The sequence below is a fragment of the Mastigoproctus giganteus genome, chromosome 3 (genome assembly GCF_048544385.1).
Source record: "Mastigoproctus giganteus isolate SK-2022 chromosome 3, ASM4854438v1, whole genome shotgun sequence".
Taxonomy (NCBI): domain Eukaryota; kingdom Metazoa; phylum Arthropoda; class Arachnida; order Uropygi; family Thelyphonidae; genus Mastigoproctus; species Mastigoproctus giganteus.
In genome coordinates this window covers 151,304,056-151,319,994 of record NC_143577.1, presented here as the reverse complement: position 1 = coordinate 151,319,994, position 15,939 = coordinate 151,304,056, and the positions used below count along the sequence as shown (strand labels likewise).

Below are 15,939 nucleotides of genomic sequence, written 5' to 3'. Positions count from 1 at the left end.
CTTTTTAAGAATCTTTATTTTACAGTTAGGATAAGGAACCGAATATGAGACTGAATCTTAATGCAAGACCATAACCTTCCGAGGAAGGAATTTCTGTACCCTATACAGCAAGGGTGCAGTCAAACACAGAACCACTCTTCTTCACAAGGATTTACTATGAATCTGTCCAAATCTCAACCTATACAGCCAGATAACTAAACTCTGAAATGTTCCTCAGTTGCTTATGCTCCCCCCCCCCCACCGCTGGAAAAACTTGATCATTTTTTTTTTTTCATTTTAAATATAGACGTTCCACATTAGATCACAGAAACACACTTCAAGATGTAATTAATTAAGAGTTCTAATTAGGGCTCACAATATCGGTATTCGGTATTTTTAATTTATGAAACAGGGATACCGGTATTCCAAAAAAAAACATTTCTCGCAATAAATTTTGATGACAATTAGGTGCAATAAAATAAGGAAAAAAAACATGTAATTACTTGAATTCACGTTTTAAATTAAACTTTTATTACAATAATAAATATTCTAACAAAAATTATTAAACATACAGTTATTCTCAAAAACAAAAAAATAAGCATCTACACTACCTGTCCGAATAAAATGAGCTCTTAAGAAACTCAGTAGTGTTATCGTTTAAACTGGATCTAATTTTGGTACATATTTAATTAGCGGCAGAAAACGTCCTTTTGGATTTTGTGCTGGTTGGTGCTTTGTACTGAAATTGTAGACGAGTTGCAATTTAATCTTCTTCAAGAGGAGTGTTTTCATTTACAATGGGTTTCCTCAGCCTACAAGTTATTTCTTGTTAGGAATTTTTTCCCGCCATAAAGTGCGGTTCAAGGTGTCTTGGTCGGTTAAGCCTCGGGCTGTCATGCACTCCCGTTCTCCATCCATCTATGTCCTCCTAGGTCTTCCTCTTTTCCTTCTTCCAGGAGGTATCCATTCCAGGATAGCCTTTGGATATCTGTTTTCTTGCATCTGTTTTACATGTCCATACCATGTTAGACGCTTTTCTTCGATGGTGTCAATAATAGTCTTTTTCCCTTATGTCTTCATTCCGTTTTCTGTCTCTTCTAGAAGTTCCTGCTGAGCGTCTCCAAAAATCCATTTCTGTGGAGAGCAATTTGTTTTCCGCTCGCCTATTCAATGTCCAGGTTTCCGCTCCATACAATAGAAGACTTTGTACAATCGTTTGAAATATAAGTTTCTTTGTTTTATTTAGGATATTTTTGCTCCACAGAACAGAGTTAACATGCCGATAGCCTTTCTACCGTCTGCAATTCTCTTATTGATCTCTACTTGGGATGATCCATCACTTTGTAAGATTGATCCCAAATATTTGAATTTATCGACTTGTTTGATTTTAAAACCTGCAATATTTAGAACGTGTCCTGGCCCTGAAGACAACATTTCAGTCTTGCTAAAATTGATTTTTAGACCCCATTGTTTATATTCATCAAACAATTGACGACATGCATACTTTGCACCTTCTAAGTCTTGTGCTATCACCACCTGATCGTCTGCAAAAAGTAAATTGTGAATATAGGTGTTCTTATTAATCGACAATCTCATTTTATTGCATTTTTTTGACCAGGATCTTAGGCAGATGTCGATATAAATTTTGAAAAGTGTTGGTGACATGCAACAACCTTGTAATAAGCCTTTTGAAGTGTGGAATTCAGGTGATCCACTTTAATTCTGCATCTATTATTCCTGTATGCAATTTAATCCCCCCCCCCTTTATTCCATCATCTTCAAAAAATCTTATTTCTTTTTTGATTTTTTATGGCACTATATCCGTATTAACGAAAGAAAGGGACTGACATTTAAGCTTTGTGAGGAAACCAAATCTAAGTTGGGGGGGGGGGTATTAATTTTTATTTCCTTACCTTAGTATCGCCGTCAGTCGCCACTGTTATGATTTTCGTGCAGCATCTCCCCTCAAGCACTAATCTCGAGAGCAATGACACAAATATAAAACAAAAGTCATTTACCATACAAATCTGCATTTGCATAAAATTTCTCTCAATTAACAATCTCAACTCTCTCTACAGCTTCAAACACTAAACTAATTCAATCTTAATCACTTCCTCATATTTCTCTTATTCACCAATATCAATTCTCTTCCCAACAGCAATCCATAAGTCGCTAACTTAATGCTAACAATTCCATGTAATCTCTCTTAATTTAGCTCTTAATCTCTCAATTTCCTTTACAACTTCAACCAATAAACCAACTCAAAACTAAACATTTTATTATTTCTCGTGTTTCTTCAACTTCAACCTTACTCTAAAATAATTTCGCATTTTGTCTAAGTACCATTTCCAAAACACAGTTCAGAGGACTTACCTTCCTTCTCTTTCACGGTGGGATTGCTTTGTGCAGGTTCCTTCCACGGAGTGCGGTGATGTCTCTCTCTCTCTCTCTTCTTAGTTGAACTCTGCATCTCTGCTGTATAGCTCTTCCAGTACTGTCTTATTTCGAGAACAGTTCTCTGTTAATACTGAAGGAAATTACCACAGCAGTAATAGAAGCCAGGGCACTATCTGACTGACTTGTTATTCAACTTCCGGATTAACTTCTAGCATAAGAACATGCCCGGCGGAACCCTTCACTATATAGCTGGACACACCTAGAACTGGACCCGAACTGAATCCAGAACTAACATTGGAAGTCTGCAACCCCTCCGAACAAGCGCCTCCGTAGCCAGGTGGGCAGGAGCAGCAGTGCGTAGCACACGCTTCTTGATTAGACCGGGGTTCGAGCCCGTGATCACCAAATACGGCGGATGCGGAAAGATCAGGGAATGACCAACGTATATCCCCGGAGCAATATGGCCTTAGTTGCTAATGCTCCTAAAAAAAACAAATAACAAACCCTCCGAACAACAACCACAAACCCCTCTTATGGTGCGAGCACCTTATTTATTTCCTTCTCATTTATTTATTTATTGAATTGATTGCAAGTTGCAATCGCCCCTTGTACTACTTTTTTATATGCAAGCTTATGTGCAAACCCCAGAGTGGTTGCACACATTTACGTATCTCCCCCTATCTAATTTAAACCTGACACAATCACGGTGTTATTCTTTAAACTCACTCTTCTTCCTTTGGCGGGAAAAACAGAATTTTTCCCACACAACGAAACACTTTCATCTTTTACCTCTAGATCACCTGTTCACAATACCTTTGAACTGCTCCATACCGACACCCTTTCCCAAAATGCACTAAATGTTGCTTGTCGCATCCTCAAGTAGAGGTGTATTAGAGGGATTAAACTATTGTTCAGAAGCTTTTAATTTTAACCCTTCTGCACCTGCCGTACCATTGTTCATCATATTCCTTAACTGCCCTACCAGGCCTACACCCACTAATGGAAATAATTCCTTAAGTGCTTTACTTCCACACACAATATACTTACTAAGAGAAACATATTTGTAAGATTTAATGTCTTACAGTTTCATGACGTTTTCAGGTTTCCGTTGCATTTGTACTGTGTATAACAATCCCTCCCTCATTTGCAAATTCAGCAGTATTAATGATTTATTGGTATCAATTTTATAACCTTTATGTGAATAAATCATGGATAATTATTTTTTTAAAATTAGTACCGAAAAATCGGTATTTTTGTATCAATACCGGGATTTGAATACCGGAAAAAAATGACCAGGATCCCGAAATCTCGATATTGAAACCCCTAGTTCCAAGCAAGCAAGCTCTTCTTTCGTTATGTACACAAAATATAACTGAAAAAATAATTTTAAGTCACAGTTACGTGTCTTCATACTTCTTTAGAAGCAATCCCACCCAGAGGTGTTGTAAATCTCAATATTAAATTTCTGAATTTAAACAAATAAATCAGAATCATATAACACGGTTAGATCCCAATGCCAGACTCTCAAATTTATATTAAACGAAGACTCTGGGGAACTCGTTTTTCACAATATGCACTAAGCCCATTCTCGTAATTGTTTTATTACTGGAAGCATACTACTACTTCATCTGAGGCCGTCCCACTCAGAAGTAATACATAATATTACTTCTTTATGCACCCACGTAAAAAGGTAACACAAAGGTAATAAAAATTTGAAGTCATTCTCTATTATAAATCTCATTTAACTAAAATATTTATTTAACAAAATGAAAAACATGTTTCCCTTAAATCTTCTAAACATATCCATCTAAATTCCATTTTATATTAATATATAATCTTATAATTATCTATTAGCTCTAACTTTTGAAGACGTATCCAAAACTAATAATCTTCGAATAAATGCCTCATTTGCAAAACAGTGCTGCCCAAAATCCCGACATACCGATTGTATTTAAAAAAAAAAAAAAGTTAGAGTCTATATCTGAGAAACTGTTTTTGCAATAAAAAATGTTTTTCATGTAATCAAAACGGCCACTAAAAACATTAAAATTTTATTATATATATATATATATCAGTTCACAAAAACCACATTGTTGACAATAATCACAGTTTAATGATATCAAAATCACAGATTAAAATTTGCAAAAAATCATACAAATTATAATCAAACGTTTAAGTATTATAATAATCTTAATATACTTCAATAACCTTAATAATAATACTTAAATAATCTTAAGTATTATAATAATAAGAAGAAAATGGGATATTTTTTTCCTGTTACTCCTTTCAAAATATCCTGCCGGCGCCCTGGCCAATGCTTAATGTACTTGTCAAAGAAATTCGTGCAAGTACAGCTAATAACAAATATCTGTATAATTGCAGTTTTAGTTATGCTAATGATATTTATGACAAATGTTACGCAACTGCCAAAATACATTACTCTAAATTTTTCATACTCTGAAAGTATTCTTTTTCAAGTTTTTTATCTTTAGCATTTCTATGCTATACCTATAATTATTGCTGTTATCAGGTTACAAATAAAGATATTCAAAAGTTAACCAAAAGGTCGAAAACAGCACTTCAATTTTTAAGACTGAAGGGAGCTCGGGAAAAGCGTGACACAAAGCTCAGCCACTACTCTCGATCACTTCTGGCATGGTAATAAATGTTTGAATAAGTAGCATTTGCCTCTAATAGTTATACATACTGATCATTCTTGAAACGTTTTCTGCTTAAATTACTGGTCGCAAATAGTTCTGCACAATGAGTAAGAGGAAGGAGGAGATCTGTTCCGCTTAGTGAACTAATTTAAATTAAAATAATATATCAGATTACGTGTTAAAAACTAGTATGATACACTTGCCCCTTCTTGCTCTGTCTATGCGAAAGAAATGTTCGAAGAAAAAAGTTGTTAGCTACCAATTAGAATGAAAAAAAGTGCAGAATAAGACCTGAAAATTTGTAAAAAAGCCCTAAAAATCCTCAAAAAAAAAAAAAAGTAAAGCCAAACATTAGGACAAATGTCAGGAGAATCTTTCACCCCAACATTTCAGATATTTCCAAATAAAATCTTTCGTGTTCAAACTTGAAATCTATGAATATAATTTATCAGAATCGATATGGTTACTGTCAACTATGCTAAATCTTTGAACTCAATATGTCTAATATTACTATTCGTGTCTCTTGCGCTGATACTGTCTGTCAGATTTTGAACATTGTTGTTGTGATAATATATTTCATCAATGATTAATGAACAAATTCTCCAATTTTATAATTATAATAAAATTATTGAAGGGGACGTAGAAAATGAACCAGCCATCCATATTCTACCTGCATGTTTTAAATCTCTCAAATAATAAAAATAATCACGGCCTACATCGAGTATCGCAAGGCTCATCGCCCCATAGATGGCTGATAGAGACAATGAAGATCTACAAATTCAACGCGACATTGACACGTTTCCTAGAAGCAACCATGGAGAAATGGAGGACCACTACCGATCTCCATCAGAAGATGAATCTTCCGGGAAAACCCCTTCAGCCGACTATAGTTCTGTCTAGCACTCAACCACAATGTCCAATATGTCCACAATGCTCAATAGGAGGAAGAAACTGTACACCCTGTCTCACTTGATGTATATGGATGGCATCAAACTCTATGTCGCAACCGAGAATAAACTCTAACACCTACTCCAGATCATCGAAGAGTTCAGCACTGATATCAAGATGCAGTTTGGCCTAGACAAATGCAAGCTCCATGGATTCGGCAAAAACTACTAGCTGAAGACCAGTGAAGAGATTGATGCCATAACAGAGAGAGAGAGAGAGAGAGAGAGAGAGAGAGAGAGAGAGAGAGAGAGAGAGAGAGAAAGACCTACAGATATCTGGAGATAATGCAGGTTCAATAGCTAGAACACAAGGAGATCAAGGCCTGCCTCTGTAAGAAATACGAACAGAGATTAAGAAGCCTGCTAAAATCAAAGCTTAATTGTGGGAAGATGGTCAAAGCCATAAACACCAAGAAATCCCAGTACTAACGTACCCCTTCGGGATCATACGTTGGACTAACATTGAGCTGGAGGAGATTATGAGATCTATCAAGTAACGATGCCCAAGATCCGCTTTGGGCTACCTGGCCCGAAAAACCCGAAGTCGGCCATCCAGAGACTGACCATAGTTTCGAAAGAAGGAGGGAGGGAGGGAGGGGAATGACTGACCTAATTGAATAAGAGAGGACAATATTTAAGAACCTGCAAGATTACTTCTAGGAAAACACAGCACCAATCTACCAAGCCATAAGAAAGATAGACAAACGGCACAACACTCAACCTTACAAGGAGACCCTACTCACACAGACAGAAGAAACAAAGACAGAAATATGGCGAAGAAGGCACTCCATGGCAGAAACTACAATGACCTCCATCAAGACTGCACAGATAAAATGACTTCCAACGCATGGCTCAAAAACGGGAAGCTCTCTCTCCCAAGATCGAAGGATTCATGCTCGCCATCCAATACCAGATAATCAACACCAGAAACTACAGGAAATCGTACATTGTCAAGGACCCGAGAGCGACAGATGACACATGTGGACGATGTCACCTGGCCCCAAAAACAATCCAGCATATCATCGCAAATGTAGGGTGATCATCCAAACGGAATATACTCTCAGACAAGACCAGGCCGCCAGGATAATACATCAGAAGCTAGCACAAAAATATCAGTTGATTTAAGAGTGTGTTCCGTATTACAAGTACGGACCCCAGGCAGTACTAGAAACCCCCTAATCACGAACTATAGTGGGACCGTGCCATAATAACCGACAACACGATCCCACAAAACAAAAGGAAGTGGCTACTTACTTGGTCGACATAGCGACATAACGGTGCACAACACCAGCAACCTCCAGAAAACCTACAAGGAAAATGAGAGGAAGTACACAAACCAAAAACAGGAATTCAAAGAAATGTGTTATATGGAACAAGAAATGACCATCCCGATCACTGTGTCAACCGCTGGAATGGATAGCGTGTCACCTTTCGTTCCCGCTTTGTGAATTGGGGATAAATTTGCACTTCTCTAGTTCCTGGTGACTTCCCCTGAACTAAAGATGCCCAAAGATGCTAAGGGTTTGCTTACCTCCTTTTCAGTTTCCTTTAATATAAGTGAATAGCCCCCCCCCGTCCACCCCAGGCGGCTTTTTATGTTTAACTTCACAATTTCTCCTCCAGTCTCCTCTCAGGCGTTACAAAATCATTTAGCTCTCTGTTAGAGTTTAATAAACTTCCGGCAGCCTCTTCTCTAAAGAAATACTCATTTGTGAATGTAGATGGATAATACCTATCCAGTTTGTCAGCAACCTAAGCAGGATCGTCAACAGTTAAACCATCGATATCAAGTGGACCAATGTGATTTATTCGCTTCCATCTGTACTTATATAAGTAAAGAAGACTTTTTCTCGGCATAGTTTTCAAAATTTTCTCATATTCTGCCTTGGTTTACCTAACCTCCTTTGTGACTTGATTTCAGACTAGTTTATATCTACCCTAAGCTTCTATATCACCTGATAATATATATGCATCCCATGCATTTTTCTTTTTTGCCACGTTTCTTATCAGATCATCTCACACTTATTTAGGTCTTGAACAATATTTCTTAGTTGGTATAAAAACCTGGTGCTTCTATGATTATTTCTCTGAATGCTTCCCATATGTTGGTAACATCACAATATAATAGCGTAGCTTAATTTAATTTATTATGATACTCACCTTTTTATAATCTGCATTGATGTTGGAATAAATTGGATGATAATTTTAAATTTAAGTTAGCATGAATAAGTTAGGATTTAAAAAAAGAATTAAAATGTGCGCAAGGAAGTAGAAGTGCACAACAGAAGGCCAATAGCCACAACAAGTGGCTTTCGTTTTACACGTCTTCAGTTGGCAATGGTAGAATGAGAGTAAACGCGCGTATTTAAAAAGACTAGGTTCCCGTGATGCTCCTGGATACACGTGGGAATCTCAGGTGCATGAGATTCCAGACTGCTGCTATGTTATAGGGTAGTTTGAAATTTAATACTTGAAGAGTGGAATGGCGGCGAAACCATTCTATAACTAGGGCTTCATATTGGAAAATTTTAAAACTGGATTTTAATTTGATAATAGGAATGGCTGAATCTACTAAGGGAGTGGTTGTGGGATTGAACATGTGTTGCTAATTCGGTATTGGACTGTCCCGTCCTACTGCTATTGTAGTGGTAGTAAGCACGTGTGTTTGATGTTTTGGTAGAACCATATTTTGTGGTGGTGCTACCAATGTAGCAAGCGTTACAGTTATCTTGACATTTTATTAAGTAGATGATATTATTCATGTCACTAATGTGATAATTTTGTGTATCTTTATATGAGTTGAATAATGAACTTAGTTTATTGTAACATTCTCATCTCATCTTTGTATACATTGTATTCTCCATATTAAAATTCTACATCCCTTATATCTGAGTGACGTCACGCCTCTGATATCCCTACAATGTCTGCATTTGATGTTATGACCAGCACTTCAAATTCATCAAATTTATTTACTGTGGTCCTAGCATTGGTGTATATATGTAAGTAGACATACACCTGTTCTTATTCACTCTAACACAGCTCTTGTATTTCCTTGTTCCAAAATGACCAACAGCAGGCCTCGGTACCTTGCCCTCATGGCTGCTTCTTGTTCCAAAGTGGTCAGGAGCGAGAGTGCATAGCACGCGTTCCTTGAGTGCACCGGGGTTCAAGCCCGTGACTACTAAATACGATAAATATTTGTATTGACGATTTATTGTAAACTCTGCTGACTTGGTTGTCGTGCCAGAGTATAAACAGAAAATTTATTTATTTATTTATTTTCAGTCCTAGAATCACTTTCATCTCTGCCAACGGCTATTGTTAATATATTAGTCTGTGTATCCCCCTCTCAAGGTAGCAGTTTTCCGACCCTATAGATTTTGCTACCTTTATGCTACCCATTTAATTTGAATTAAACTGAAAAAAATAATAATTAGGGATATTTTGAAGTGGCATTCACCCATTTGAAAGAATAAGGTAGAAAGCAATTTGTAAATCCATAAATAAAATAAGATTAAAACTATGTATTCATACATTCGTGTTTTAAATAAAATGAATGACGCAGTTGCCATTAATCTCCCACAAATATCACATTTTACAACTTAGAACTACCTCTCTGATTGTTAATTTCTACTATTTTGTGTCGTATTGATTAATAATGAAAAGTAATAGTACCTTATTTCTTTTTACTCTTTTTATTCAATGGTTAATGGGAAGAATACTTCAAAAATTTCTTCTCTGCTTTACTTCTAAAGACATTTCCTTTGTTCTTTTTCAGCTACTTTGTCCATCACAAAAAATTCGTTGTCCTTGATCTTATCAATGGCATCTTAGCTTCTCTTGTTTCAATAACAGGTAAGGGACTTTAAGAACATTTGTTTCGCAACAGGTGATGATTAAACTGGTTTTTTAATATTAATGATTGCATTATTTCATAATTAAACATTCGAAAGATTATGAGCTTTATCACTTTTAATCCCTGAAGTTGAATGTGCAAGGACCTGAAGTGCATAAAGCTCAGAAGATAGTCTAATTGAAATTAATGAAAATGGAATTTCTCAAAAGGGAACTGTTGTTTATTGGTAACTTAAACTGTGATAACTCATGGTGCTTGCATTGTGCAACCTAACGAAATGTCTCGTGTACGTATAGTACTCACATTGTTATGGAATGAACATACACATTATAAAATGTATATGTTCCTCCTAAAAGCATATTTCTTTAAAAATATGCTTTTAGGGAGCATATTTTTAAAGAAAAACAACTCGACGTGGAGTTGAAAACTTAAGTGAATTCAAAAATCATTGTCTCATGTAAATCACTACGATCCTGTTCATAAATAACAATGGCAAAAAAATACTACCAGTGGTGTTTGCGATCGGGGATAAAAAATATTAAATATTAATATAAAGGGGAATCGAAGCCGATTTTTTAAACGAAGTCAGATCGAGAAACATTGCACAAAGAATCATTGCACCTTAAAATTCCTTGAGTTCAATCAATAGAAGAAAATGATGCGATTTTTACCAATTTTTAAATATTAACATATCGGTGCTATTTTACATACGCCTTAAACTTATTGGCATCGATCTTTACAGTTGAATAAATCAACAGAATCAAATAATTGCTAATATGAACAAAAAAGAAGACCATATTATATCCTCGATTAAAAACACCGTGAAGATTAAACCTACAACAATAAATAAATTAAACTGATAAATTAATATTCAAGTAAAAAAAAAAAAACGAAAGCCTATACATGCGGCTTTAAAATCTGCTTGTGTACAAATCAATAAAGTCCATTTAAAAGGGGAGGGGGCCCTTAAGGAGCTGCAGAATCTGTCTTTCCAATTGCGATAAAATTAGTAAATTTATATCAATTTCCTCACATATTTGGGCAAAAATGATTACTGTTGCGAAAATTAAGAAAACTAAACAAATGGAACGTTCCAAAAACAAGAAAACTACTTATTTAGAAAATAAAACAATAATAAACAAATGGAACAATAAAAAAAAATAAAAAACAATATACAACAGGAGTGGCCAACTTAATTTGTGATGCGATCTACTTTTTTCCTTCAAAATATGCCGCGATCTACCATTTCAAGAGCGCCTCCAGGTGGGAAGGAGCAGCAGTGCATAGCACACGCTTCTTGATTAGACCTGGGTGCGAGCCCGTGACCACCAAATACGAAGGATGCGGAAAGGTCAGGGAATGACCACCGCATATCCCGAAGCAATATGGCCTTAGTTGCTAATGCTCCTAAAAAAAAAAAAAAAAAAAATCTCAAGAATTTCAATGCAGAAGAAAAAAGTTAATCAACACATATTGAAAAATGTTGTTTTTAAAATTCAATACAATTCAGAATTCTTATTTTAAATTCATACGTATTTAAAATTTTAATTTATGCGAAGTTTGTGGCTTCATATCATCTTCCAAGCTTTCAAAATAGGGGATATACTGTGATAAGTAAAGAATCTTCTGTCCGTAAGAGCACAGCGACTCTTCGTCTTTGTTTGTTTCAAATACGAAAAGACCGATTCACACAGATATGTGGAAACAAAACAGCAATTTAAAAGTGTTCATTAAAAATGCGCCTTTGATAAATTGACCATCAGAAAATGATTTGCATTTGGGTACTTTTCTCGGCAAATATTTCTAAAACTCTTTTTTCTGATGATCTGGCTTTTAGGAAGATATCGTTTCGCAATGTAATAATTTCATTTTTAAGTAATATTTTCTTCATGTGAAAAATCACAGCGATTTTTTCTGAAATAATTTGTTTCGTATCTGAGTGTACATTAAATGGATAAGAAATATATTGAACAATGTCTTCAATTGTTTTAAAATCACTGATTCTGGTTTCAAAATCGCCCACAACATTCTCAATTTCAGAAACATATTTCTCACTATTAAATTCAAAAACAGGATATTTTTGCAAATGATCTTGCATATTTGCAAAATGGTCGAATTTTTTTACTTTGGGATCCTTAGCTATTGCCAAAAATTGATATTTATATGCAGAAATATTACTAATTATGTCACCCACATTTTTATTTTTTCCTTGTAATTCCAAATTCTGCTCACTTAATTAAAAACTGCCAAAAAAGCCAGATCACACAACCACTCCGTATCTTGTAGCTGCTGATAATCATATCCCCTTTGATCAACAATTTTTTTTAATTTCATTCAGCAAATTTCGAAATCTCCGTAGAAACTTACTCCGACTCAGCCACCTCACTTCTCTGTGTAATATCAGATCTGGTTCTTTTTTCATCGAGTTGCATTTTCAAAAGTCTCCTTTGAAGAGATTGTCCTCTGACGGAATTCACGATATTGAAAGCGATGTCCATAACACTTTTAGTATTTAATCTTTTGCTGGCTAACACATGTTGGTGGATGATACAGTGGTAACTCAAAAAATCTGGGAATTCATCATCCTTTTGGCACAATACGATGAATCCGTTAAGATGCCCCGTCATTGCTTTAGCTCCATCTGTTGTTACTGATACGAGCTTAAATAGTGGTAATTTAATTTAATTTTTTCAATAAAATGTTTGAATGATTTAAAGATATCAATACCTCTTGTTCTTTCTTTTAACAAAACCATACCTAGCAGTTCTTCTCTAGTGGCAGAATCATCGAAAAACATACCAACAAAAACGAGCAATTGAACTGTATCACTGACGTCTACAGATTCATCCAGTTGTAAATAAAAGGATACACAATTGTTCGCTCACATATTTACTCATTTTTTCGATGCGTCGCATCACAGTATTTCTAGATAATTGCAAATCTTGAAGGGCATTTTTAATTTCATTTTTGTTCTTAAAATTTTCAAAAACAGAATCTGTTATTTCTAAAAATGCGCATTTGATAAATTGACCATCAGAAAATGATTTGCATTTTTTGCAAGAAGATGACTCACTTTAAATGATGCTTCAATTATTGCTTTAGATTGTAAATTAGGTATTAGTATTAGTAATGGCCGCATGGTGCAAGAAAGCCTATGGCTTATGCTACACAGGCCAAAAAAAAAAAAAACTGAATAAAACAGTGATAAAAAAAACAACAAACTAATAATTAACAAAAGAAAAGGAAATTAAACCTATCATCCTATGCGCTTCCCTCACCCGAAGGTACTAGTCAGATGACCTTTGAATTTCTCGAAACTATCAGCCTATGTAGGCAACTCATTTCAATAATTTAGAACTCGCTAGCTAAAATAAAACTTCCTGCAGTCCAATCTAAACATCCCCCCCCGTAACTTGAATTTATTTCCCCCAATTCTAGCATCATTTATAATCTTGAAAATTTCTTCCTCATTCATTTTACTGATGCCTCTCAGAGCCTTAAACACCTCAATCAAATTTCCTCTAAGGTGTCTAGTTTCCAATCTCTGCAACCCACATATTCGAAGTCTTTCTTCATAAGGACGCCCTTTTGCTGATCTCACCAGGCGAGTTACCCGTCTTTGCACCCTTTCAAGAAGCTCGATGTCTTTCTTTAGGTGCGGTCTCCATACTTGAACACAGTGTTCCAAGTGTGGTCTAACAAAAGCCTTATATAATGGGGTTATCACGTCCCTATCTCTACTTGCAAAAGTTCGATAGGACACCATGGGCCTTGCTTGCAACCTGTTTACAATGCTGAGAGAATTTCATGTCTGACCGTATCGTAACACCCAAGTCCCTTTCCTCCAATACTGGGTTTAGTTGAACTCCACCAAGTGAATAAGTTATTTTGGGATTACTGTTTCCCAGGTGTAGTACCTTACACTTTGTTGGATTAAAGCATAGCTGTCATTTTTCTGACCATTCCTGAAGTCTATCTAGGTCTCTCTGAAGAAGCTCAGTGATCATTGACTACTGTACCAATTTTAACATCATCTGCAAATTTAGACTTCACGCCCTCCATCCCTTCATCAATGTCGTTTATGAAAATTAAAAACAATAGTGGTCCTAATACTGATCCTTGGGGAACCCCACTTCTTACATCAACCCAATCTGAGGAATAGCCATTTATCACAACCCTCTGCCTCCTGCCCTGAAGCCATCCAAGGATTTTCCCAGTGATTCCAACCTGTTCCAGCTTATAAAGCAACCGCTCATGTGGGACTGAGTCAAAAGCTTTGCTGAAATCTAAATAAACAATGTTTATTATAACAATGTTAATAACCAACTAAGAAATATTGTTCAAGGTTTAGGCCTAAATGGATGTCAGATGAACTAATGAGGCATACGGCAGAGAAGAAAAATGCATGGAATACATACAAATTAACACGTGACACAGAAGATTATGATAGATACAAGTTGATCTGTTACCAAGTTACAAAGGAGGTTAGGCAGGCAAAAGCAGATTACGACAGATCCTTGGCAAGGGATGCGAAGAAAAACAGCAAAGAGTTCTTTACTTATGTAAAGTCTAGAAGGAAGGGGATGAATCAGATTGGTCCACTTGATATCGATGGGTCAACTGTTGATGACCCTGCTCAGGTAGCTAACAAACTAAATGAATATTTTGCATCGACATTCACACATGAGGAGTTATTCAGCGAGGGGAATGCCAGAGGTGAATTCAACTCTAGCAGTAAGCTAGAGAATCTTCTAATAACTGAGAGTAAAGTGGAGGAGAAATTGTTGAAGATAAACACAAGAAAGGCACCTGGGGTGGATGGGATCTATCCAGTTATATTAAAGGAGGCAGCCAAGGAAGTAAGCAAACCCTTAGCCATAATTATGAGAGCTTCCTTGGACTCAGGGGAGGTACCCATGGACTGGAGATGTGCAAATGTAAGCCCAATTCACAAGGGAGGATCAAAGGCTGACACAAGTAATTATAGACCTGTGAGTTTAACTTCTGTTCCCGGAAAATTAATGGAGGCACTGGTTAAAGAAGCACTGCAGGAGCATCTAGACAAGACTTCAGTTATAGCTCGGACACAGCATGGTTTTGTTAAGGGGAAGTCTTGCCTGACCAATTTGATTGGATACTATGATGCAGTCACAAAAGAACTGGATGCAGGGAATAACTTTGATATTATATACTTGGATCTTAGAAAGGCTTTTGATACTGTTGCACATGGAAGACTGTTGCACAAATTGGAGCAGTGTGGCATTGGAGGCAAATTGCTGCTATGGATAAAGGGGTGGTTGAGGGGGAGATGACAGAGAGTGGTAATCAATGGACACTGCTCGTCGTGGACTAATGTTATTAGTGGAGTCCCTCAGGGTTCAGTATTGGGCCCTTTATTGTTCTCTGTATTTATAAATGATATTGATGATGGTATATCAAGCTTAATGTCCAAGTTTGCAGACGATACGAAGGTTGGCAGGGTTGTCAAGGATACTACTGACACTATGCTGCTGCAACAGGATCTGTAAAGGTTGAGCAGATGGGCTGAGAGGTGGAAAATGAAGTTTAACATTGACAAATGTAAAGTACTACATATGGGAAACAGCAATCCCAGAGCAACGTATCAACTCTGTGGTACTACAGTGACAGTGGTAGAGAATGAAAGGGACCTGGGGGTGGTTGTGCAGGCAGATATGAAGTTCTCTGAGCAGTGCAGACGGGCTGCAAGGGTAGCTCATGGTGTATTGTCAATGATATATAGGAATTTTTCTAGCAGGGATAAGGAGGTGATTATTCCCTTGTATAAGGCAATGGTCAGGCCACACCTAGAGTACTGTATACAGGCCTGGAGGCCTCATTTCAAGAAGGATGTAGAGCTGCTGGAACGAGTACAGAGAAGGGCAACAAGATTAGTGAATGGAACAAAGGGGTGCTCTTACGAAGAAAGGCTTAAGTTTTGCGAATTACAGTGTCTGGAGACTAGGCACGAGCGAGGTGATCTGATAGAGGTGTACAAAGCCTTGAATGGTTTGAGCATGCTCAATGCTGATGGGATTCTTCCTCTTGCTCAGAATAATCACCTGAGAAGGCATAAATTCAA

The 15,939-nt window shown here is 36.5% G+C and overlaps 1 protein-coding gene across 1 annotated transcript in view; it reads left to right on the top strand.

Annotated features, from left to right (window-relative positions):
* Positions 1–15,939, top strand: part of LOC150088327 (putative ammonium transporter 2) — an 82,926-nt gene that overhangs the window by 50,385 nt on the left and 16,602 nt on the right. The window contains exon 5 of the mRNA XM_090370123.1: positions 9,762–9,838. Coding sequence (XP_090226249.1) covers positions 9,762–9,838 — 77 coding nt within the window. The remainder of the gene's footprint in view (positions 1–9,761; positions 9,839–15,939) is intronic.